The following is a 25,576-nucleotide window of genomic DNA, read 5'->3' as shown; positions in this document are numbered from 1 at the left end:
CTGTATCTTTAGGTATTTCAATAAAAGTTAACATACAATTTGTAAATTTTCCAGTAGTTTTATTCCAACCAAATACAAAAGCGCCTCTGTCTCGCGCCGGATCTGTCACAAGACGACCTGACTTTATTTAACCTACATTATTTGATCATGTAATGTTTTCATCTACCCCTCAACTGGCTTAAGGAACCATTTGAGGGTAGATTTTTTTTACTTTTATTTAAATACCTAAAGATACAGACTATACAGGTCGCAATTCTCAACCCATTTTCGTGACATTTTGTGAGCAGGTTCTATTATAAGTTGTTTTTGTCGATTCAGATTTGCATTTTTTTTTAATACGTTTATCGACTTTTAAGCTACAGAGCCACTATTTTATGGTAATAAAGGCGTCATATCAAATATTTTTGGACATTCTGGCTGTCATTATGTATTTGATGCTTACTTTATAAAACCGTTAATAAATGAATTTTTACGTTTCAAATACCACCACTATTAGTTACTGCGATTATCGGAGCGACAGATGTAATAACAATACATACAAGTACATCAGTTTTTTTTAAATCAAATACTTGTAAGAAAACACTAAAAACGAGTTGGAAGCCATGAGCACAGAATAAATAATAGTACTAGGTACAGAAGACTCACTCTCTAATAAAACGCGTCTGTCACGATCAGCACAGATATGGCCGCTAGGTGGCGACAGCGCCACGCGCGGCTTATGGCAAACCCCAAAATTGGGGTCGAACGGATGTACTTTTAGCTACCTGTAGCAAAGCGACGAAATCGCGGAGTGAGCCACGCCTGCCATGAGCCAGATGCGGTTGGTTATAAATCGCTTCAATATTTATATAAAGAAAGTGTAAGTAATTCCAAATAGATGAGGTTAAAATAAGTAACTAACACTACATACTAAATTTAAGTTTTTCTTTAAATTTAAAAACACATTAGGAAAGTGTGTGAAGGGTAGTTAGTTGTGGTATTGCGTCTTTTGCATCGGATCAGTACAGTCAGTAGCAGATATGGGTAACATCCTTATCTACTTCTGCTGCTGACTGTACTTGTAATAATGCAATAATATGGTACTCTTCAAAGGCCGCAAAAATATGTGTCACACTCTTATGGCTCTACAAGAGCATTTCTCAAAAAGTTTGTACATTTCGATCACATCTTAGATTTCTATAAAAATTGGTATTGCTCGTAAAGTACATGAAGCTGAACAACTTCCACCACATTTCCCAAAATGTCCCAGAAAGTTTCTATTAAACATTCCTTTTTTGTTGCCAAATGTGTATGGAAATCTAAGATGAAATCGAAATGTACAAACTTTTTGAGAAATGCTCACAAATATCGTGTCAGATATTTTCGCGGCCTCCGTCGTGTAACATAGTGCAGGTGAGTGTACACCACACGTTATAAAGATGGTGAAACGTACTGGGATGCGGCAGCGGCGACAGACGCAGCGGCTGGTGAAGCGGCGGCACCACCAGGTGCGGCGCCGCGCCCACGCCCGGCAGCGGAGACCCGCCCATCTGTTGCTGCAAACAGAATAGGGTTCTTGACATGGTATACTAATATACTCCGCCTGGTACTCTCTTCCCATCTTTTCTAGGTCACCTGACTGACACAAGCCTACGTCATCATGCGACAGGCCGACAGCACTATATGATATTGATAATACGCGATAGCGCTATATATAGCGGCCATGTTATTGTGACGTAGGCTTGTGTCACTCTGGGACGAGAAGATCATGTTTTATTAGACTATGGTTCTTGACACATGTTGAATTGTATAATTGAATCTAATGAAATAGACAGAATATGAGCAATTTATCGCAATAAATTGGAAGCTTAAAACATATATGGGAGTAATACAAAAATACGAGACCCCAACTGGCTAAGGAGCCATTTGAGGGTAGATTTTGTTTATTTTTATTTAAATACCTATACTGCAAAACATATTTCAAGACCAAAAAAAGTAAGAAATATTGCCACTTTTTTACTAGCGCGTCTTGTATTTATGTACAAATAAGTAAACAAAAGTACTTTTTTAAATAGTAGGAGTAAAATTACTAATGAATAAATTATCTTAGCGTGATTATTTATCAAAAGAAATTTACTATTTTACAAACAAATTATTGCAGTGGCAACATTTTCTTACTTTTTTGGTCTTGAATTACGTTTTGCAGTATAAAGATACAGAGTATTCAGTATAGACTGGAGCAAAAGCAGACATATGCGCGCAACAGGAAGATAGGTACTCATATTTGGAAGTTATGAAAGGGCCTTACCTGTCTTTGTTGTTGATGAAGCCGCAGTATAGTGAGTAGCACCTCGCGATGGCGCGACTGCAGCCCTGGATTTCCTAATTGCTGCATCAGATGCTGCACCGTTATCTCGCCCGCTTTCAGACCTACAACAATGCAGTATAGATATATACTTGGTCAAGCAAATCTTGTCAGTAGAAAAAGGCGCGAAATTTAAATTTTCTATGGGACGATAACCCTTCGCGCCTACATTTTTTAAATTTGCCGCCTTTTTCTACTGACAAGATTTGCTTGACCAAGTATAGTTATTTATCTAATACCTTTAAACGAGCAATTCTTGTTTATTTATTTATTTATACGTATATATATTTCGGGGATCTCGGAAATGGCTCTAACGATTTCGATGAAATTTGCTATATAGGGGTTTTTGGGGAGCGATAAATCGATCTAGCTAGGTCTCTGTGAAAACGCGCATTTTTGAGACTTTATATGTTTTCCGAGCAAAGCTCGGTCTCCCAGATATACACCGTGTTTTTATTGAATTCCGTTAACTTCGGGGTGTGGTTAAGTACGTTTAAGATAACTAAGTGGCATAGTTAATTTTGAAAAAAAAAAATTTTTTTTTGTAGTAGTAGTAGTAGTAAACTCTTTATTGTACAAAAAGACATATTAAAAATAACATACAATTAGCAAGAAGTACAAAGGCGAACTTATCCCTTCTTAACTTATCTTTGTTTTTTTTTTATAAAAAAAGTAACTTTAAAAAGTAATTAAATGTAGCATATAGCGTTGTTGTAACACGGGCATTACATTTAACTCAACCAAACAATTGAATTCTATGACATATCAATGTCATTTCGTACATTGATCGACCGAGATTGTACTTAAGTTCAGTAGCAAATGTATGAACTCATTCTTAACACTAATCAACATGTAAACCGGCCCTAAGACAAGTGTACACGCTTGTAGAGGCTTAATAAGAAAAGAAAAATTATTGATTATCTCCGAAATGGAGTTAATTAGAATATCAGTGTCTTCGAGAAAGTTACTTGATTTAAGCTCAGGAATGCACCCTTGAAATAAACGGAAATCAAGAAAAACACGGTGTATAACGTTCTAATCTAGATATACAACCTTAACCTCATTGTTCAAAAATTAAGGCCCACTTGCACCATCTCACTGACCTGGGGTTAAGCGGTTTAACCGTCAACCCGGTGTCAAATTGTAGTGGTAACCATTGGAACTCCAGGTTTGACCGGTTAACTCCGGGTTAGTGGAATGATGCAAGTGGGTCTAAGTAATTTAATAAGAGCATGAACATTCTTAGATTCAAACGTGATGTTTTCGGTATAGGGTATGAGCATTGTTGGAGAGCAAAGAGAATTTGAAATAGAAATAGAAATAGTTTATTCGTGGCATAAAAGAATAGGTAACAGACAAAAGAGAAAAAAAAGAGGAACAAAAGTAAATAAAAAATTACACTTAACATTACAACACATATCATTACATAACAGAACAAGTAAATAGCCACGAAATGGTCCCGACTCAGCATGGTGTTAGCCTTGATGGGCCAACGCTGGTCTTCCGTCGGGGCCATGGACGAGTGAATCACGGAAACATGACATTAGTAACATAGAGAGTTACTTTCATGGTATATTATGTAGCTACAGTACATTTTCTGCCATCTTTCGACAGACGATTAAAACTGTTAGAACGCCATTTGACTTTGTTCATTATTTTTTCACTGATATGTGTTAACTTGCTAGATGTTAATATTAACGCCATCTACTCGAGAGTAGACCTTTATGGAGGCTGCATTTCAGTCCGCCGCTGCTGCGCAAATATATAGTTCGTTTTTTTTAGCATTAGAAAGAACTTGGAAGAAGGTAAGCGATTATGACATGTCTTTTAATTCAAAAACGCTTTTTAAAAATTAGTAACTATTACTTATGAAAGCAGAAGAATATAAATGATCGTGTTATATTCATAAATGTTACATATTTGCCGTATCTTATTTTTAAAATGTGCTTTTCAATTAAAAGAGACATCAGGATTGTTTACCTTATTTCTAATGCTAAAAAAAACGAACTATACATAGTTTGGCAAAAAACAACTTGTCAGTCAGTAAGAACCAGGAAAACTTTACTCATTCCTTTCTTTGAGTTTCTTTTGGGTGCTAGTACGACAGAGGTGCCAGTAGAGTAAGAAGAAAGACAGTATGATGGTCTATTTGTAATAAGACAGTCCCGGGCCAAACTACGAGTATACAAATACCAGAGATATATATAACTCCGTATAAGATAAATAAAGTCTAAAAAAAAACGTGCCTCGGAAATCAAGAAAAAGTCATTCTCGAATAGATGGCGCGCACACCCTTGGCCTATTCTCGGCTAGATGGCGTTGACGACACCGTTTGATATTTAACAATTTTAACACATATCAGTTAAAGAACATGGGTCAGTATGGAACAATAAAAATTAAAAATCATTTATCCGTAAACATATTTTGATGAATTTATACATTTTCAATTTTATTTTAAGTTTTAATCGTGTGTCGATAGATGGCAGTAAATGTACCGTGACTACAAAATTTACTTTGGCAATAGCCCTCTATACTACTAGGTATTCGAGGCGATGCACACAAATGGTTACAATCCTACTTAAAAGACAGAGCGCAATGCGTACAAATCCAACATCATGACAAACAAACAGGTGAAGTCTCAAACATACAATCAGACACCCTAATAACCAATTGTTCAATACCTCAGGGGTCAGTTTTGGGATGTATCCTATTTTTAGTTTATATTAATGATTTGCCCAAAATTACAAAACACACTTGCATCATGTTCGCAGATGATGTGTCCCTCTTGTTTAGAAGCCCTAATAACCATAACTTTCAGAGCGATATCAATGAAACCTTAACAGAAATTACGAATTGGTTAAATGAACACAATTTGGAACTTAATATGAGCAAAACCAAATTAATTCAATTTCACCCGTACCAAAAAGACGATTTAGATTTATCGGCCACCTCAAAAGAACTTGGCATCGAAGAGGTTAGCTCTTTCAAACTACTAGGATTAAACATTGACACGAGTTTAAATTGGAAAACGCATATTGAAGAGGTCAGGAACAAATTATCACGTTTTTTGTTTGCGTTAAGTGTATTAAAAAGGAACACTAACGTAGAATGTGCACTCTCGGCATATTATGCATATGCCTATGCATGGTTGCGGTATGGGGTAGTCTTATGGGGGAATAGCCCAGACGTCGAAGATCTATTTATAGCACAAAAAAAATGCGTACGCGTTATAGCTAACATCCGACAACCAGAAAGCTACCGACCACACTTTATTAACCTAAAGCTTCTAACCTTACCATGTATTTACATACTGGAGGCTGGACTATTTGTAAGAAAACACATATCCAACTTCCAGTATGTTAAAAGCGCGCGTCGAAATAGACAACTAGTTCTCCCTGAACCTAAATTAACTATGTACAAAAACGGGCCCCATTACCAGTCGATAAAAATATATAATAAAATCCCTGATTCTATTAAAGACGTTGAAACTTATAATATGTTCCGAAATAAACTGAAAACGTGGTTAATTGATAAATCATTTTATTCTTATCAGGAATTTATGGCATCTGACAATAGTGATAATGACTGAGAATTAATTTTACTGAAACCGATAACTTTGTCTGAATGTAATGGAATGATTAAATGAATTATTATTTTATAAATGAATTGACATAATTATTATTATAAATAAATTGACACTATTATTATTATAAATGAATTGACATAATTAGTTATTGTATCGCTTAGTGTTAGTATGATTCACGACAGCTTAAATTTGATTATTAATATTTGACATCATTGCATTATATAAACAAGTATAGCATTTAAATTTGTATTGATTATTATTAGTGTTAAATAGATTCCATAATTATTATTTACTATGATGAAACTAACTAATTAAGCAATACGTGTAATATGTTTTGTAAGGTAACTTTAAGTATTTAGCTATTAAGGTTAACTTGCCATACCCTATTCAGGGTCCATGTTGTACAATTCAATTTAAAATACCATCTGTAAATACCATGGAATGCAATAAATAAATGAAATGAAATGAAATGAAATACTATCTATTCTCTTTGGTAAGACGAAAAACAGTAAGATGGTCTATTTGTAATGAGACATTCCCGGGCCAAACTATAGTCGTACATACCGTGTATGATGGCCTGCGCCTCGGGGCGCTGCAGCAGCTCGCGGTCGGCGGGCGACGGGCCGGGCGCCGGCGCCGGCGCGGGCGGCAGCAGCTCGCTCTGCTGCTGCTGCTGCTGCTGGTGCTGACGACAACAAACGACAAATATTAAGCTAATTTTACGTCAGTGTTTCAGATAACCTATAGGTCCCCATTTTTTCCCAGGTCCCAGTCACAGCTAGTGCTTAGAAATGGAGACAGATCGCGCGACTAACTAAAAAAAACCGAGCAAGTGCGAGTCGGACTCGCGCACGAAGGATTCCGTACCATAATGCAAAAAAAGGCAAAAAAAAAACAGTTACCCATCCAAGTACTGACCCCGCCCGACGTTGCTTAACTTCGATCAAAAATCACGTTTGTTGTATGGGAGCCCCACTTAAATCTTTATTTTATTCTGTTTTTAGTATTTGTTGTTATAATGGCAACAGAAATACATCATCTGTGAAAATTTCAGCTGTCTAACTATCACAGATCATGAGATACAGCCTGGTGACAGACGGACGGACAGCGGAGTCTTAGTAATAGGGTCCCGTTTTGCCCTTTGGGTACGGAACCCTAAAAATGAGGTGCGCGAGTTAAACTGTATACTATACCTGTTGCACTTGCAGCAGTTTGTAAAGCAGCTCTTGAGGGATGTGCGGCTGCGCCGGCGGCGCTTTCTGTTGTTGCTGCTGTTGTTGTTGTTGTTCCATGCTCTTGTTCAACATCTGGAAATTAATTTAAATTATAACAAATTATGAAATGATGACCGTCTCAACTCCCTAGGTTCCGCCGGAGAGACGAGGTGCAATAGGGTCCCGTTTTTACCTTTTGGGTACGGAACTCAAAAAGACCTTAGCGAACTCTTACTTCCGGCCCGCGAGCCTCCCCGGCTATTTTGTATGTAATTTGACAAAAGACAATGTCTGATAAGTCATAAATATTAACAAAGTGCGGCCCGCGTCAACTTCGTTATCTACGTGGCCCTTGTTAGTCGACCATCTTTAATCGCATCAAACTGTTTGAGGAAAACCGCCTTAACATCTTAGATGCCAAACACCAACAACGTAAAGAGAGACCGAAGCCTTCTTACACGTATACATACAACGCGTCTGGCCAACTCTAGTGTAACACCTGCAGAAGAGTCTTTAAGACCAAGTTCGGCCTGGCCAGCCGCATTCGGGCCCATAACAGGCGTAATCCGTCATTGTTGAGGTCGCCGTTATCGAAATCGATGAGGAGGACTATATATAATATATATCTACTATGTGGGCTGCTAAATGTTGTTGTGTATATATAATATGGTTTTAGTTGTTGTTATATGTAGAGGTGTACAACGTGTTGAAGTGGAAGGGGGAGTTGGAAGGGGTAGACCTCGGCGGACTTTCTCTGATCAGATCGGGGAAATCCTGAAGAAAGGCCAAGTCAAGAGCACCCTAAACCGGCGAGCGTGTATGAAGAATGTTATGAATGTGAAGGAAGCGAAAGAGGTATGTCAGGATCGTAGCAAGTGGAAATCTGTGGTCTCTGCCTACCCGTCCGGGAAATAGGCGTGAATATATGTATGTATGTATATGTACCTGCAATAGGCTCATGGGCTGCGGCGGCGGCCGCTGCTGCTGCTCGGCGGCCGGCACGGCGTGTCCGCCGGACACCTGCGCCAGCTGTACACAAATGACGACATATTAACTTATGGTTAATAAGTTTTTGGCAATAAATTCTTTTTTAGTACAGGCTTTTATCGCTGACTGTACTTTTCTTACGACAGACAACTAATACTCATCGAGACAACTCTAAAAACCCCTAACACAATTAGGTTGCGTTGTTTCATTACAGAGTTCCTATGGCCACCTCCTGTCTCCATCATCAGATCACAGTTCGACAGTACCATATTATTGTATGTATTGTCATCAGAACCACATACAGCTGCCAATTTTCATGACGCTACGATCCTTGGTAGATGGTTAAATTAGTTACATACATGTCGACCTAATAAAAGCTTATTAAAAAGGACACTTGTTCGATCCGAACACAGATATATGAAAATGAGGATCGGACATGCCGGCCGATTTGTACTGAGTTGCCTGATAATAAATGACACTTATTTTTTTTTATTCTACGCTCTGCGGATCCAAATCATAAGTCATATTATAGTGTGTAGTTTTCAAATAGAGCTCGACGGCTAATCCTATTGTATATTGTTAAGTAAAACCGCACGTGCTACTTACCTGCAAAAAAAGGTTCTTCATTATTCTATTTGGCACCTGAGCGCGGGCTAGTCCAACGCTCAAAAAACCAGTGCAGGTACGCTCTCCGATAACGCGCCTTTGTTACGCATTTGGATGACACATTTTAGACTAGTTCTGTAGCTTTCGACTCGGCACTCAGTGGTTGTGGCATGTGGCACGTGCGGTTTTACTGAACAATAGACAATAGGATTAGCCGTCGAGCTCTATTTGAAAGCTACACACTATACTCACAAGTCGCTTGAAGGCGGACAGGTCGTGGTCGGGGTGCGGCGCAGGCTGCGGCGGCCGCAGGCGCGCCTCCAGCTCCTCGAGGCTGTGGATCTTGCCACCCACGTTGTTCATCTCTGCAACATTACATAAATACCAATTAGTTTCATTCCACCGCCCTGGATCGGGGATCCAGAGGGCCTACCGCGAACCACGTTCGACGTGTTGCCTCTCTGTAGCACTTGTAAATTCATACGTAAGTGTGACAGGGAGGCGGCACGTGGAACGTGTAGTGCGGCACATATTTAAGTCGCTTAACTTCAAACTCGGGTAAATCAATCTGTCAGCTTATGCGATTTTGGTATTAAGAAAAGGTTTGTGAAGTTATGGCTTGTAAAGTTAGGAGCTTGGCCACAGAATAAATAATAGTACTAAGTACAGAAGACTCACTCTCTAATAAAACGCGTCTGTTACGTTCAGCACAGATATGGCCGCCAGGTGGCGACAGCGCCACGCGCGGCTTATGGCAAACCCCAAAATTGGGGCCGAACGGATGTACTTTTAGCTACCTGTAGCAAAGCGACGAAATCGCGGAGTGAGACACGCCTGGCTTGGCTCTCAAGGGATCTGATATAACTTTTTGATAGAGCGAGCCTTATGGTTTCGTCTTAGCAACATTTTACATGGACATGACTTCCAATATAAGAATAAAATTATCCTCTGTCCTCCGGGACTCAAACTATCTCTATCCCAAATTTAAACTAAATCCGTTCAGCAGTTTAAGCGTGAAGAGGTAACACACAGTCAGACCAACTTACGTATTTATAATATTAGTATTAGGTATACATACCAGGCCTGCGCGATCAGGCAGGATCGGCGCAAACATGTGGCTCGGCTCGCTGGCCGGCGGCCTCGCAGGGTTATCCAGGTCTGGCTAATGTCTTCAAAGGTAGCTGAGAGTAGGTGGCCGGGCCGAGATATAATATAACGTGTACTCACCAGGCCTCGGGACCGAGTTGGCGTTGGCGCGGCGCAGCAGGTCCAGCAGCGAGGGCGGCGCGGCGGGGGAGATCGGCGCGAACATGTGGCTCGGCTCGCTGGCCGGCGGCCTCGCTGGGTTATCCAGGTCTGGCTAATGTCTTCAAAGGTAGCTTAGACTAGCTGGCTGGTCAGAGATACACGGTGTAACATGAGGAAACCGAATAATTTTAAGCACGCATTTCTGAGGTCAAAAGAAGTAAAAAATGTAATATGAGTTTAGGTCAATTTCGCCAAAAAAAATTTTTTTTTTTGTTTTGGTTTTTCAATTTTTTGAATGTATTTGTACATAAAAAATAAATGTTATTGGTAAACTTGTCACTTAAAATTGATTTTTACATTTTTTTTTCGTAGAACCTACTTTTTGCAAAGTGTTACTTGTCACTTTTTGACAACTATCAATAAGGATATTTAGACTACGTCTCATAGTAGCAAAATCACCATCAAAAAGGCCTTTTACACTATGTAAAAATAAAAACTTGTTTTTTTTTTAATTAATAATATCTCTGAAACTAGGCGAATTTCAAAAAAGTTTATAGGACTTTTTTGTCTCTAAATATGATCAGGAATACGGTGTTAAAATTATTCGGTTTACTCATGTTACACCGTGTATAATATAACGTGTACACACCAGGCCTCGGGTCCGAGTTGGCGTTGGCGCGGCACAGCAGATCCAGCAGCGAGGGCGGCGCGGCGGGGGAGATCGGCGCGAACATGTGGCTCGGCTCTCTGGCCGGCGGCCTCGCCGGGTTATCCAGGTCTGGCTAATGTTTTCAAAGGTAGCTTAGACTAGCTGGCTGGTCGGAGATATAATATAACGTGTACACACCAGGCCTCGGGTCCGAGTTGGCGTTGGCGCGGCGCAGCAGGTCCAGCAGCGAGGGCGGCGCGGCGGGGGAGATCGGCGCGAACATGTGGCTCGGCTCGCTGGCCGGCGGCCTCGCTGGGTTGTCTAGGTCTGAAAAAGGTAACAATGCTTAAAAAACCACCGTGTATTTTTTTAAACAGACTTTATTTTACCGATTGCGATTGTGAATTCCCAATAGAGAGCCTGATAAAAACTGTACGCTTACTTCTGTGGAGTTCTTTCTAATGCTAAAAAACGAACTATACATCTGTTCAGTGTACAGCGCGAAAGGCGCATTCTGTAGTTCAGGACGACCATTTTCTCTTCAATTCACGAATTTAATAAAGTAACCGACATAACTAAAGTGCGCGGATGGAACGGAAATAAAAAGAAATGATCTATTCAGTAAGTAGCACAAGTGATTTAACAAATTGATGCCTTTTTTTAAGTATAAAAATACCTGTGTCAAAAGACTCCGCCCCTCCATAGAGATTCTTCGTAGAGGTAAGCAGATACAGAAAGATTTAAAAGAAAAATAATAATAAGTTACCGTCGACCATATTAGTGAGTAGCCTCTCGTAATGGCGCGAGTCGTTGGTGGGACTTTCGCGGCGGAACCAGCGGCTGAATCTGCTGCCGCCTTCGCTCTCACCGCCGCCATTCTGAAAACACACCGTATATTGGTTCCGTACACGGTGGGGTAACTGGCGGGAAAAATTTTAAGGAATTGAACCTTATGTATTTCTATTTTAAGTTCAAATTACTTTAATTTTATATCTCGTGTTATCATTATCACTTTTTCCCGCCGTGTACAGAGTTATTTGGGGTATTATCTATGAAACGGGACCTTATTGTCGATGGCGCTTACGCCGGATAGCGTGGCGCGGCATTGTATTCATAACGGGGTATCGTTCATAATGGCGTAAGCGCCATCGACAATAAGGTCCCTTTTCATAGATAACGTCACATTTGTTTTACAAGGGGGCAAATGTTTAACAACTCGTGCTAATGTTGATACCCGAGCAAGCAAAAAATTCCAAATTCGAACCACGAGGGTAGCTAGGGGTTCGAAAAGTGGAATCTTGAGCGTTGTAAGAGTTTCAAGGCACGAGGGTTAAACAAATTTTGGCAAACAAAAATTTTTTCACCACACCAACCCGAGGAAAATACTAACTAAAATATCAAATCAAATACAAATGAATTTTATTAAATATTTGTCATTCAAAATCATCGTTCAAAAGTAAATTCTACCAGCCAACATAAGGAAACACCCCAAAATTTGCACTAATTTACTTTGCCACTCTTGTGGATAAAACTCAACTTTCTCATTCGTTTTTGAACAATCAAGACTGCCTTTGCCAGCTGGTGTGGTGAAAAAATATAAGTAAACCAATTCCACACTCTCAACGGCATTAAACAAATGCTAAAGCTCGGTTTTCCTAGGATAGCGGTGCTGTCATATAGCGGCCGTTTCCACTCTCCATACAAAATAATACGGCTAAATATGGATGAGTAGTATTTTGTACGAAGACGGCCGCTATATGACAGCACCGCTATCCTAGGAATCCAAAGCTTAAGACGAAACAGGAGCGGAGTTTTAAATATTTTATGTTAATATACCCGTCTCGCTAACGGAAGCGGCTCCCAAAACTAGTGCGATAAGGACAAGGAGAAAAATCCTGCGTAAAAATCTCAAAAATCGAGGTTTCGTACTCGACTGTCTCCTCCTCCAAAACTTAATCAATCGTAACCAAATTTGGAAATCTAAATGATTATGAAATTATCTGTGTCGGACCGTTTTGCTTTTTTTTTGGCTAATCGATATCAGTTTTGAATACTACGCCTCTTATTGCGGCATAGTCAATTAGACCTTTTTGGCCATTTTTGAAGGGCTCTAGCGCCTTAAAAACAAAAATATCAAAAAAAGCAAAACGGTCCGACACAGATATTGACAATATTAATCTGTGTTGAAAAAATCATTGCTAGCATCAAAACCCACGGAGGAAACAGTCGAGTACGTTTGTATGGAGAAATGACCACTCCTGTTGGCTCTTAAGCAGTGCTACCACATAACAAGGTGATGACGTACCGTGAGCACGTCGGGTATGGAGTCCAGCTTGAGGAACTCGTCGAGGTTGAAGTCGGGCTGCGAGCCCGCCGGCTCCTCCGCCTTCGACTCCACCCCTGAATCCTTATCCTGCAAAGGAACCTCACGTTAATATCGCTTTCAATGTTAACCAGCAAACTGTAACCGACTGTCAGTTGACGACGAATCCTGGGGCCTAATGCGTTCCTTGTGTACATTTCCCAATAGGGATGTCTCCTGTATTTAAAATAAATTATTTCGTGTACGAAATAAAAAACCAGATAATTATTAGAAAAAACATAGAAAGCAGATATTTTTGAACACAATTTCTATGTAATAAATCGGATAGAAATATAAAAGTAGGTGAGTTGACGTCACTAAATTAGTTTTCATATAAATACCATTTTAAGCAAATCGTTTTGACAGTTCTAAAAAAACAAGCTGATTTGACTAGTAGGAGAATACCCTATATATATATATTTGGTCAAGCAAATCTTGTCAGTAGCAAAAGGCGCAAATTTGAAAAATCGCGGGTTATCAACACTGTTTTCGAATAATTCTACAATCGCGTGTCATTTGTGTTTAATCTGTGGAATGTGGATCGTGAATGACAGCCATCTTGTTTGTTTACATTCTGAATCGCTGCTATTTCAAGAGAAATTTCTGCTGTCATCATTAAATACCAATATATTAAATAAGATTGAAGAAGAAGGTGCCTACAATGTACAATCATGCTCGCTGCTCGTAAATATTTGTAAAATTTGAGGTTATGATTTTTAATTCGACGTACATTGCTGCTTTCTTAGCGCAATACTTCAGTTTGCGGTACTTTACTACTGACGTATGCGTATGTACTTTACTTGACAGACTATAAACTCACATTGCTAGTGTCATTGGAGTCTTCAATCGGTGCCGGCTCAGACGTGGACTCGCTCCGCCACCGCTCGAGCCGCTCGCCTCGCTCGGGGCGCTCGTTTCGCTCGGTGCCGGGCGATCTGGCACCGCTGTTGTTGTTCCATTTCTGTAGACAAAGGAATATTAACCCTTTATAAGGCATATGAGTTCAGAAATTATGCAAAATTGAACCATATCGCTTTAAAATAAAGTTCAATATCAGGTGGGAAATATATCCCCTCACTTTATAAAGGGTTAAGATATTTAACCTTTTGAACGCCATAAGAACACCTAAAGTGATTGTTTATACGACAACGGTTTCACTCACATGAATTTTTAGTCGCTATTGGCGACATGTTTCGGGCCCGTCGGGGGTCCTTCCTCAGGCTCGAGTGCTCGCGGCGACTGCAACTCGTGCACGAGTGAAGGAAGAAAGCACGCAGGAAGAAGGAAGGAAGAAAGCACTGAGGAAGGACCCCCGACGGGCCCGAAACATGTCGCCAATAGCGACTAAAAATTCAAGTGAGTGAAACCGTTGTCGTATAAACAATTTAAAATATGTCTCACGAAAGTTTAAGACCTGGCCCCTATTTCACCAACGTGACAGGTGCGACAATTCGACAAGTCTCATTGTTGCTGACGTCACAGGCATCCATGGGCTACGTTATCGCTTACCATCGGGCGGGCCGTATTCCTGTTTGTCACCATCATTGTATTATTTAAAAAAAACTTATTATATCGGCATAAAACAGGTATTTCTCTTGTGATGTTTATGATGATAATGATGACAATTGTCACAAGATTTCAAAGAACTTTCGGTAATTCTTGACAGCAAATGAGTTCTGTGTCGGAATTTCGTGACAATTGTCGTATTTCTTGTGACAATTGTCATTAGCTTCGCAAAATAAATACTTATTTACTGGCGATATAGTGGAGTTTTTTTTTTATTAACATGTTGGTGGCAAACAACCACACCGCCCGTCTGATGGTAAGCGGTTACCGTAGCCTATGGAGGCCTGTGACGTCAGTAACAGTGATGTCGACAAAAGCGACATTTGTCACGTTGGTGAAATAGGGCCCTGAAGTGATCGTAACTAGTCGTGCCCACAGCGCCATGAACCTATAGGTGTTGTGGCGGACGCTGTCAAAGTAACCTTCAAGCTTTCAAGTAAGGTTTACATTAGCTCGCTTACGCCCGTGACCTTGGCGTGTGAGTGACGTTTTTGTTTATGACACAAAGCGTTCAAAAGGTTAATGCAGTGCACAAATAAATACTAACCCCCTTAAGGTGACAGTCCATTTCCAACGACAGCTGCACTACTGTTCATTTTACTATGGAAATTGACAATGACAGCGACGCGTTCAGTACCGGTAGTGCAGCTGCGGTTAGAAATGAAATGTTACCATTATTCATAAACGTTTACTAAAGTTGACAAGCCGATAATAATCGTTCGTCCCTTTCCATCATACCAATACGTCGAAAAGGGACAAACGATTAGTATCGGCTTGTCAACTTTAGTAAACCTTTATGAATAAGGGGGGTAATACTATAAATGCGAAAATGTCTGTCTGTCTTCACGCCTAAACAACTGAACCGATTTTGACAGAACTTGGTATGGATATAGTTTGGGCCCCGAGAAAGGACATCAGGGTAGTTTTCATCAATCATCATCATCATCATTCCACGCAGAAAAATTCGCGGGCAGTAGCTAGTTTATTATAAACTAGCGTATATACGAAACTTCTACTGTTGTATAATAAAGGTATGGTGCCATCGCTCGAAAAGATGGCGCCATACCTTTGGCCTATACTCGTGTAGATGGCGACACCTTTTGACATTAACAAATTTAACACAGATCAGTGAAAGAACAAGGATCAAAGTCTAACTTTTAATTCTGTGTCGAAAGATGGCAGTAAATTTACTGTGACTACAAAATTTACTTTGACAATACGCCTCTATTTCAAATTCTCTTTGATATTGTTATTATGAGCCTATATTGTCCCACTGCTGGGCAAAGGCCCCCCTCTTATTTCTCCACGTATCCCTATCCGCTGAAGTCTCCTACCAGTCTCTGTCATAGGCGTCAAGTTCGTCTCGCCATCTCCGACAGACCAGGGCTCGGAACCGGTATTGAAATACCTGTTAATATCGTTCCAAAACCGTTATATTATTTCGATCATTAAAAAACCGGTTAATTGATGGAGCTCGAACTAACAAATTACGTTCTCCCCCTAACCGGTAAGAAGAGGGAACGGAAGTTTATGGTTCGCAGGGAACGATATAATACCGGTAACTCTTGGTTTTCGGAGACTATCGGTTAAACTCGTTGTCATACGTGAAAGAGATAGAAATACTTACTCGTGTTATCTCGCTTCAATATTGTCAATTTAACCGGTTAATTTCGTTCCTCCAAAACGAAATGAGAACGTATATGGCATAAACCGTTATCTCAAAAGAACAGTTCTTTAACCGGTAACCGCAAACGGAAACGAAATCCTTTTCGTTCCCGGGCGAATGAAGGAAACCGGTTTGACAAATGAGAACGGTTTCCGAGCCTTGCGACAGACAAACCGTGGGACCCAGCGGGTGGTTGTTTTGGCCCACAGATCATCCGGCATACGGCAGACGTGTCCCGCCCTGTCCCACTTAAGCTAGGCGGCAGTTTCAGCTACGTCAGTGATTCGCGTTTTGGAGCGCAGTAAGTATTGTATTTTTTATGCGATCGGTCAATTTCACGCTCAAAATACTACGCTCCATGGCCCGCTGACAAACCTTGAGTTTGGATTTTTTAACTTTTGTCAAAGACCAAGTCTGCGCTCCGTAGGTAAAGGTGGGGAGAATGCACATGTCCACGAGTTTTCTTTGGTATAATTATACAATATCTACATATATAGATCTGAACGAGCTCGGTGCCGTCGATTGGACAGAAACGGCGCTAGACAGAGAAGCATGGCGTTCCTTAGTGTCAGAGGCCAAGATCCACTTCGCTTCGGGTCGCTGCCCCACGGCAGTAAGTAAGTACATACCTCAGTCTCTTTGCCGCTCGTCGAGCCGTTCTTCTTAGTGGGCTCGTCGAAACCGCGGAGCTCGATGGTGTCATGTTGAGATGTCGGCCCTCCACTAAACCTGCACACACAAATATAACATTTACAGCACATCTGGTGCTACACATAGACTAGGAATCCTCTAGACCGAGTTTAGGGCCCCCCCACATCTGGCGTCTTTCGAGCGTCGGCTTCTACAATTCTATGGCCGACGTCGACGTAACGTCGACGCAGCGTCGACGCAACTGCGCAGCGACGTCATTTTCCATAGCGCTGGACCGACGCCGACAGACGCCGACGCTCGAAAGACGCCAGATGTGGGGGGGCCCTTAGAGCAACAGGGATGTTTCCTGTACTTAAAATAAATTATTTCAAACCGTGCACGAAATAACGCACCAGATAATGATTAGAAAAACATAGATAGCAGCTATTTTTAAACACAATTTGTATTTAATAAATCGGATTGAAATATAAAAAGTAGATGAGTTTACCGTGACGTCACTATATTAGTTTTCATATAAATTCCATACTAGCAAATCGTTTTGACAGTTCTAAAAAAGAAGCTGATTTGACTAGTAGGAATGTAGCCTATTATTTCATGCAACCGATGATGTCAAAAATGCGGGAGTGCGCGGGACGAGGTGAGCGAAGTCCCGTGCCGTGATTGGTCCGTTCAAAGACACGGACGTCACACAAAGACACTTTCGACTCGAACATGGAGTAAAATTACCGTATGCGTGGCAGAGGGGGTAGAGCTACTATGCTCAGTCTGCAGGATGTCTTTTCTGTGGGTGCTACATTACGACACGAGGTGCTATAATAAGCACATTACGTAACTACGTAGAAAATTTAAAGGGCCATATGTACTGTAAAACGCTGTACGATACATGTTGGAATAGGTAATCACAACTCGTGTCGATTTAAAACACTCTCTCCGCCACTCGTTGCGAATTTCCTATTTTTCGCACTTGTATCGTATATAACTTTTTATTAATACACTTTGCCGGCTCTAGTTTCTAAAGCTACATGCAATTTAAAAGGGAAAAGTTAGAACATGTAAAAGCTGTACATAAAAGTTTGGGAAGCCCTGCTATAGAAGACTGTCAAACTTTTCACGCAAGCGAACTACGATGACTTTGAGAGACGATGTGATGCAAATGGCCTTTTTTCTCATAAAAGCTAGGTTCGAGCAACCCTATTATTCAATTTAAGCATTACAATCGATAAGAAGCGATAATCTGGTTACCCGGTATAACTTTTGACTGAAAATATAGGTACTTATAGTATTATTTCCCGCGCCTCCACCATGTAATGGGGACGGCCTATAAGGGAGAACGCTGAGGGCATTAACACACGGGAATTAGGTGTTCTGTATATTCATTCAGCAAGATCACAGTTTATGTAAATGACAAAAAAGGCCACTTGATCGCTGCCTCTACAGGAACGCCGATCCGCACCCCGTTCCATCTCGTCAGATCAGATTCTAAATTTAAATAGCGCGACTAGTCAAGATAAAAAAGGCTGTAAAGGTTGCAAACCTTTACAGTACTCACCACTCTGGTTCATCTTCTTTCTCAAAACGTCGTTGAGAATAGCGACCACCTGATCTGCGGTTGTCTTCCCTGTGGAAAAATCGGCGTTAGTTACAAGAAATTGAAAGCACAGATGATTTTTTTAACCTCACACTATAGCGTCCTCAAAGAGACCTCACACTAGCGTCTTTTGAGCGTCGGAGTCTAGTCAGCGCTATGAAAAAACCGGCCAAGTGCGAGTCGGACTCGCGCACGAAGGGTTCCGTACCGTAAGGTACGCAAAAAAAAATTCTGTTTTTAGTATTTGTTTTTATAGCGGCAACAGAAATCCATCATCTGTGAAAATTTTAACTACCTATCACGGTTTATGAGATACAGCCTGGTGACAGACAGACGGATAGACGGACAGCGGAGTCTTGGTAATAGGGAGTTTTGCCCTTTGGGTACGGAACCCTAAAAACGGTGTCGCTGCGTAGTTGTGCCAACGTTGCGTGGAGCAGCCATAGCCATATTTCACCAACGTGACAAATGTCGCATTTGTCAACATCACTGTTACTGACGTCACAGGCCTCCATAGGCTACGGTAACCGCTTACCATCAGACGGGCGGTGTGGTTGTTTGCCACCAACATGTTAATTAAAAAAAAACTCCACTATATCGCCAGTAAATAAGTATTTATTTTGCGAAGCTAATGACAATTGTCACAAGAAATACGACAATTGTCACGAAATTCCGACACAGAACTCATTTGGTGTCAAGAATTACCGAAAGTTCTTTGAAATCTTGTGACAATTGTCATCATTATCATCATAAACATTACAAGAGAAATACCTGTTTTTTGCCGATATAATAAAGTTTTTTTAAATAATACAATGATGGTGACAAACAGGAATACGGCCCGCCCGATGGTAAGCGATAAACGTAGCCCATGGATGCCTGTGACGTCAGCAACGATGAGACTTGTCAAATTGTCGCACCTGTCACGTTGGCGAAATAGGGGCCTGGAGACGACAGTGTGGGGTGGCCCTAAATCAACAGTTGAACATCTTACCTCTCTCTCTGTTTTTCGTTGTTGAATCGGTCTTCCCTTTCCCTCTTAATATCAGAGGAGTAGGAGTCACGGGTAAACGAACGTCGCTCGAACCTGCACCATAATAAAATGCCTATTGTAATTTTTTAGGTTATATTATTTTGCTCCTTTTAATACATCTCCTTTAACCATTTTGCGAGTCATAAAAATAGCATATGTTTCAAACTATCTGACCCCGTTTTAATCACATTGCTCGTCTAAAAAGTAAACATACTGACACTAAGTACTGTTCTTACTTATCGACCCGGAAAATGTACAGAAAAGTGTCAGTGTCAGGTGTCAATTGTCAGTGTGGCGAAATAGGCACCAGGTACACGGTCTAAGTGCTTTAATACTGATACTCGTACCTATTGCTGTTGGGCTGGTGTTGGCGAGGCCGGTAGGGCTCCCTGGGCCGGTAGTACAGCCCGAGCCCTGTGCAACATGCTCCCTAGCCTCTCTACAGGTACTTACTCGTACCTATCGCCGTTGGGCCGGTGTTCGCGAGGCCGGTAGGGCTCGCTGGGCGGGTAGTACAGGCCGAGTCACGTCTAACATGCTCCCTAGCCTCCCTACAGGTAGGTACTTACTCGTACCATTCGCCGTTGGGCCGGTGTTCGCGAGGCCGATAGGGTTCGCTGGGCCGGTAGTCCTCCCAGCCCGAGTCACGTCTAACATGCTGCCTAGCCTCCCTACAGGTAGTTACTTACTCGTACCTTTCGCCGTTGGGCCGGTGTTCGCGAGGCCGGTAAGGTTCGCTGGGCCGGTACTCGGGCTCCTCCCAGCCCGCATGCGGTACATCTCGCACCATGATTCGCCCGGAGCCGATACGCCGACCCGCTGTAAAAAATATGGCGTTAATATTATCAGTATCCAGAAAACAGGTGCTAAAGTTATAATCAGTTAATATTCCACACCTCTGTCTGACTGGGATAAGAACTATAGCCAATGTGGAAAAATGTTGGCAATACTATACAATGCTGTGCCGAGTCTTGAGGCATGCAACACCTGTATTTGCCGAATTTACGTTTATATAGGCCTTTTAAGTAATAATACATAATTTACAGTTCATTCGCAATAATGATTCGTTACGAAGAAATGAAAAGGCCATGCTTGTATAATTCTAAGGAAAAATTAAAAGATTTAACCACACCAGTGGAATAATATGAGCTAATCCATACCTGTGAAGAAAATAAAATTGGTAATTGTGAGCTGGTATGGTAATGGTATCTACCTGGTTCAGGCTTGGCTTGAGCGGGCGCGGGGCACAGCGGGTACTCCGGCCTCGTCCTAGCGACATGCGGAGACGGGGCCGCCACGGCAGGCGCCCCACAACCACTCGTGAAGGAACGTCGTTGGGCTGACAGCACTATGTTAACACTATACCTGGTTCAGGCTTGGCTTGAGCGGGCGCGGGGCACAGCGGGGACTCCGGCCTCGTCCTAGCCACATGCGGCGGAGGAGCCGCAGCGGCAGGCGGCCTACAGCCACTCGTGAAGGAACGTCGTTGGGGTGACAGCACTATGTTAACACTATACCTGGTTCAGGCTTGGCTTGAGCGGGCGCGGGGCACAGCGGGGACTCCGGCCTCGTCCTAGCCACATGCGGCGGAGGAGCCGCAGCGGCAGCAGGCGCTCCACAACCACTCGTGAAGGAGCGCCGTTGAGGAGACAACACTATACCGCTGCTCGGCTCGCTCTCCTTACGGACGCGCTCGCGAGGGTCGGCGGAACGACGCTCTCGTTCGCGTTCGCGGCCATACACTCCCTGGAATAGGAGAATTGAGATATCAGACAAAAGCTTTAAATGCTACATTTTGTTACCTATTAGCTACTGCTACTATAAAGCCCCATTTAGAAGGCTCAAGAACTTGCATGCGATTTTTGTTACATTGCGGTATTTGGTCGATCGACCGAATTCATTCACTAGGGCCGGTGCAGACGGACTCCAACCCGACAGCAATGTGTATGGGAACTGCACGCCGGCTGCAATGCCAGCTTGAAATAAATGAATTTGAATTTAATTTAAACAATGACCTTGAACACTATGTAACTCTGACACCGGGGCAGGTTTTCTCAAATCTATTTATTGTCCTGGGGAGGACAGCGAGTGAGATTTCTGAAGTTGCTATTTAATAATACTGCACGGCAGTATCATGGAATAATTCCATGATCTATATTAATATAATATTTCTATTCATAATTCATAATTCTTTATTGCAACCATGGTACAGTATAGATGTTAAGTATAATATATGTACAATGTCTCACATGGACCCTGTAAGGGCACAGCATAGCTTACTTATAACATATAATTATTAATTTGTTTGTATCAGGTTCAGATCGCTAATAAGTTTATTACATTTATAATTAGAATTTAATAATTAATTAATATAGGTACAACCTGGTTCTACCTGGTAGGCTGCTTGATTGTCACCAATATGGTATCAAAATAAGTATAATAGAGAACATACCTTGTGGTTTTCGGCTGGTGCGTCGCCTCTGGCCCCTCGATCATCTTCGTTAGGCGAGTCGGACCTCTTTTTCAACACCCTGAAAAGACAAAACAACCTTTTTAAATGCCTTTTTACAAATTTTATTTACATATTTTTTGATTTTCAGGGTTTCGCTGCGATATTTAGGTACGCCAATTATCTGTGTCTTTTTCCGCAGTTTTATTGAGTCTATACCTCTCTGGGTGAAAATGTCAGAGAATGATGTAGTGCACTAACCTCGACACAGATAACCGAAGTTCCCAAAAATGCGGCCGGAATACAAAGCTCTTCGGGCAGAACTCCCTCCACGATAGTCATTTGCAAGTTGCAACGACCTATACTCTGTATCTTTAGGTATTAAAATAAAAGTAAACAAAAAATACCCTCAAATGTCTCCTTAAGGCAGTTGAGGGTAGATGACAACATTACATGATCAAATAATGTAGTTTAAAGTCAGGTCGTTCAGTGACTGATCCTGGAGGTTTTGTATTTGGTCGGTTAACCAATAAATATTACTACCCGAAAATGTACAAATTGTTTGTTTACTTTTATTGAAACACCTAAAGATACATATAGACAGCGCAATCGGAGCTAGAACATTATCAACTCCATTTTGTTGCTGTACGACCTTTGGTATGCTTTGTCATTGCATCCCTCTGTCAAGCTGTCAATATGAAGTTCATGTTTTGAACAGCCAAACAGTAGCATACGAATAGTTAAAGGCCCGTAAAGGCAGGTTTCGTCATTACCAAACTAAAATGGTATTAGGCGGGACATTTTGCTAGGCAGAGTGATAGCAGGTGGACTAAAATGTTAACAGAATGGTGGCCGCTTTCAGGTGCAAGAAGCGCCTGGCGTCCGTTGGCTCGGTGTGTGGACGACATCAGGAAAATTGTGGATCACTTCTAGATGCGATTAGCTCAGGACCGGGACAAGTGGAATACTAGAAGAGAGGCCTATGCTCAACAGTGGGCGATAAAGGGCTGATATGATGATGAAAGGCAGGTACTCACAGCGCGAGCGCGTCGCAGCCCGCGAGCGGCACGTCGAGCCCCTTCTTAACGAGCGGCGAGTGCCGCAGCCGTAACAGCTGCTCCCGGGTGTAGGTGAGCGGCCGCCGCGCCGGCCCGACGGCGAGCACCGCCGGGTCGCCGCCGCCGCTCATCGACCCGCTCTCGTCGTGACCTGCTCACAAAGGCAGGTACTCACAGCGCTAGCGCATCGCAGCCCGCGAGCGGCACGTCGAGCCCCTTCTTGACGAGCGGCGAGTGCCGCAGCCGTAACAGCTGCTTCCGGGTGTAGGTGAGCGGCCGCCGCGCCGGCCCGACGGCGAGCACCGCCGGGTCGCCGCCGCCGCTCATCGACCCGCTCTCGTCGTGACCTGCTCACAAAGGCCGGTACTCACAGCGCGAGCGCGTCGCAGCCCGCGAGCGGCACGTCGAGCCCCTTCTTGACGAGCGGCGAGTGCCGCAGCCGTAACAGTTGCTCGCGGGTGTAGGTGAGCGGCCGCCGCGCCGGCCCGACGGCGAGCACCGCCGGGTCGCCGCCGCCGCTCATCGACCCGCTCTCGTCGTGACCTGGTCGCAAAAAAAGAACAGTGTTATGGTACCATCGCCCACGCTGTTAACTGTCCATCAGTGGACCAGTGCAAAACGCATAAGGATTAAATGTTCAAAGAGTAATGGACCATCGCTATTATGAAAGTATGCTTTGAGAATCCTTCGAGCAAGGTAAGGCCTTCTCAAGAAGTCATAGAAATGATTCACATCATGATATCGCTATCTTCTCGTGTGCCGACATTCGTCTTCAGTGCGATTTACAGATCGTGTTTTATTAAGCCTGTATACATTAACAGTACCTACCCATTATCATATTTTGCAATAGTTAAGTACATACATATATTGTTAATTCAGTCTCTAATGCTCACAATAGCAGATAAAACCCCTGCCCATCACGTCGTCGTGAATCGCCTAAGACCAATCAGGAGCAATCGTCTCGATGTTAGATATTTTTGTATAGCTCTTAACTTATTTTTTTTATAAAAGACCTTTTCATTACAATTAAAATTACCCAACCAAATGCAACCAATACGCATGTGTAGCTTACTAATACCATTATACACCAACCGACATACATTGTACCGTCATTCTGCCCTATTGTGACAATTAGCTTGACCGGAAACGTCGTATCTTTATCCTAACTGTCGGTGACTTACGACCTTTTATAGTTAAAGACGAAAATGACCGGTTCCGGAACAAACATGGACGCAAATTGCTTCAGCCCTTCGTTTTGACCGTTGAGGGGTGGTTTGGAATACACTAGAGCTTTATTAATAATGCTTCATTCTTTCGATGGGATTATGGGAGTGTAAATGTGCCTAAGTTAAACCCTAATTTTTAATTTGCAATGTACTAGTTTTTGTTGCGAAATTACTGTCGCCGTTACAATTTATGTTTACGGGGTGGCTAACAGTGTTGCCAACTTGGCATAAATGATGCCAGATCTGGCATATTTTCACTCGGTTTGGCACCAAAATTTTCCATTTAGCATCTGGCATATTTTTTAGCAAAGTTTGCATCAACTTGGCAGCAACAATATGCACCATCGCACCATTATGTGGCTCATATTTTCATATGAATTTTGACTTTCGTGAACGGATGGACGCCGACGGACTATATAAAGTTGGTCAAGCAGATCTTGTCAGTAGAAAAAGGCGGCAAATTTGAAAAATGTATGTGTTTTAAGTGTCTAATTTCAAGTGACACTTTAGCATTTTTATTAGCATAAGTATTTAAAAAATCTTTGGCATAATTTTGGCATAATCTAGACATTATAAACTTAAAAAAATGTTGGTTGACCTGTGTTGCTACAGTGTGAATGAATTTATTTTAAGGAAGTGTGAATGAGCCTGAAAGAATAATATTATATAAAAAAACGGAGATATTAAATGAGTAAATATAAATAATAATTGTAGTTCATGATAATAAAAACTGTATTTATTTAATAAACTACAGAGACAAATCTAACATTGTAATTTATATTTAACCGACGTGTAAAATTTGTAAAATTTTATCAATAAATGAATCTTATCTTATCTTATCTTATTAGCCTAGCATTTTTTCAAAATCCGAGTTGGCAACACTGGTGGCTAAAAAATAACTGCCAGGAAGGTTTTGGAATTATACTAAGCAACTTTTATTATGGGACCAAACCCGGAAACGCGAAAAATTTTTTACTGTTTCATACGTTTTGGCTGGTCCATTTTCTATGGGAGGGTAATCATACAATCTATAGATGGTAAAGTGGTACGTCCCACAATAAAGAAAGGGGAAAAATATTAACATTTAGTAAGTGCATTTATTAGTTTAAATTTTTTTCATTAAGTAGGTACCTTATAGTTTTCTTGACGACCATTTCACGTGAAGAAAGCAATTATTTATTTATTTAACATATATTAATTAATTAAATATGTTAAAAAGAGAAAACAATCAGCATGTTGACAAATATTCATTGACCTTACTGTAACTCAATAATTAATTATACCTACATATATTGATTTATGTAAAAAGGTAGGGTGAAAGGTGATTGACATAAACTTTCATGCAT

General features: G+C 41.6%; 1 protein-coding gene and 1 long non-coding RNA gene across 2 annotated transcripts in view; one reads left to right on the top strand and one right to left on the bottom strand.

Moving 5' to 3' along the window:
* Positions 1-25,576, bottom strand: part of LOC134674488 (eukaryotic translation initiation factor 4E transporter-like) — a 44,449-nt gene that overhangs the window by 13,021 nt on the left and 5,852 nt on the right. The window contains exons 2-18 of the mRNA XM_063532588.1: positions 23,376-23,547; positions 21,950-22,028; positions 21,015-21,243; positions 20,193-20,316; positions 19,459-19,551; positions 18,429-18,497; positions 16,858-16,957; positions 13,817-13,957; positions 12,940-13,047; positions 11,401-11,512; positions 10,635-10,763; positions 8,990-9,102; positions 8,090-8,173; positions 7,124-7,237; positions 6,495-6,615; positions 2,288-2,409; positions 1,433-1,535 (exon numbers count right to left, since the gene is read on the bottom strand). Of these exons, the coding sequence (XP_063388658.1) occupies positions 1,433-1,535; positions 2,288-2,409; positions 6,495-6,615; positions 7,124-7,237; positions 8,090-8,173; positions 8,990-9,102; positions 10,635-10,763; positions 11,401-11,512; positions 12,940-13,047; positions 13,817-13,957; positions 16,858-16,957; positions 18,429-18,497; positions 19,459-19,551; positions 20,193-20,316; positions 21,015-21,243; positions 21,950-22,028; positions 23,376-23,547 (2,013 nt within the window). The remainder of the gene's footprint in view (positions 1-1,432; positions 1,536-2,287; positions 2,410-6,494; positions 6,616-7,123; positions 7,238-8,089; positions 8,174-8,989; positions 9,103-10,634; positions 10,764-11,400; positions 11,513-12,939; positions 13,048-13,816; positions 13,958-16,857; positions 16,958-18,428; positions 18,498-19,458; positions 19,552-20,192; positions 20,317-21,014; positions 21,244-21,949; positions 22,029-23,375; positions 23,548-25,576) is intronic.
* LOC134674503 (uncharacterized) overlaps positions 129-25,576 on the top strand; it is a 66,084-nt gene continuing 40,636 nt past the window's right edge. Inside the window, exon 1 of the long non-coding RNA XR_010099620.1 lies at positions 129-246. This is a non-coding gene — a long non-coding RNA (uncharacterized LOC134674503). The remainder of the gene's footprint in view (positions 247-25,576) is intronic.

This window comes from Cydia fagiglandana, chromosome 20 (genome assembly GCF_963556715.1).
Source record: "Cydia fagiglandana chromosome 20, ilCydFagi1.1, whole genome shotgun sequence".
Taxonomy (NCBI): domain Eukaryota; kingdom Metazoa; phylum Arthropoda; class Insecta; order Lepidoptera; family Tortricidae; genus Cydia; species Cydia fagiglandana.
Note: the sequence above shows the minus strand (reverse complement) of the source record. Positions and strands in the feature narration are given on the sequence as shown.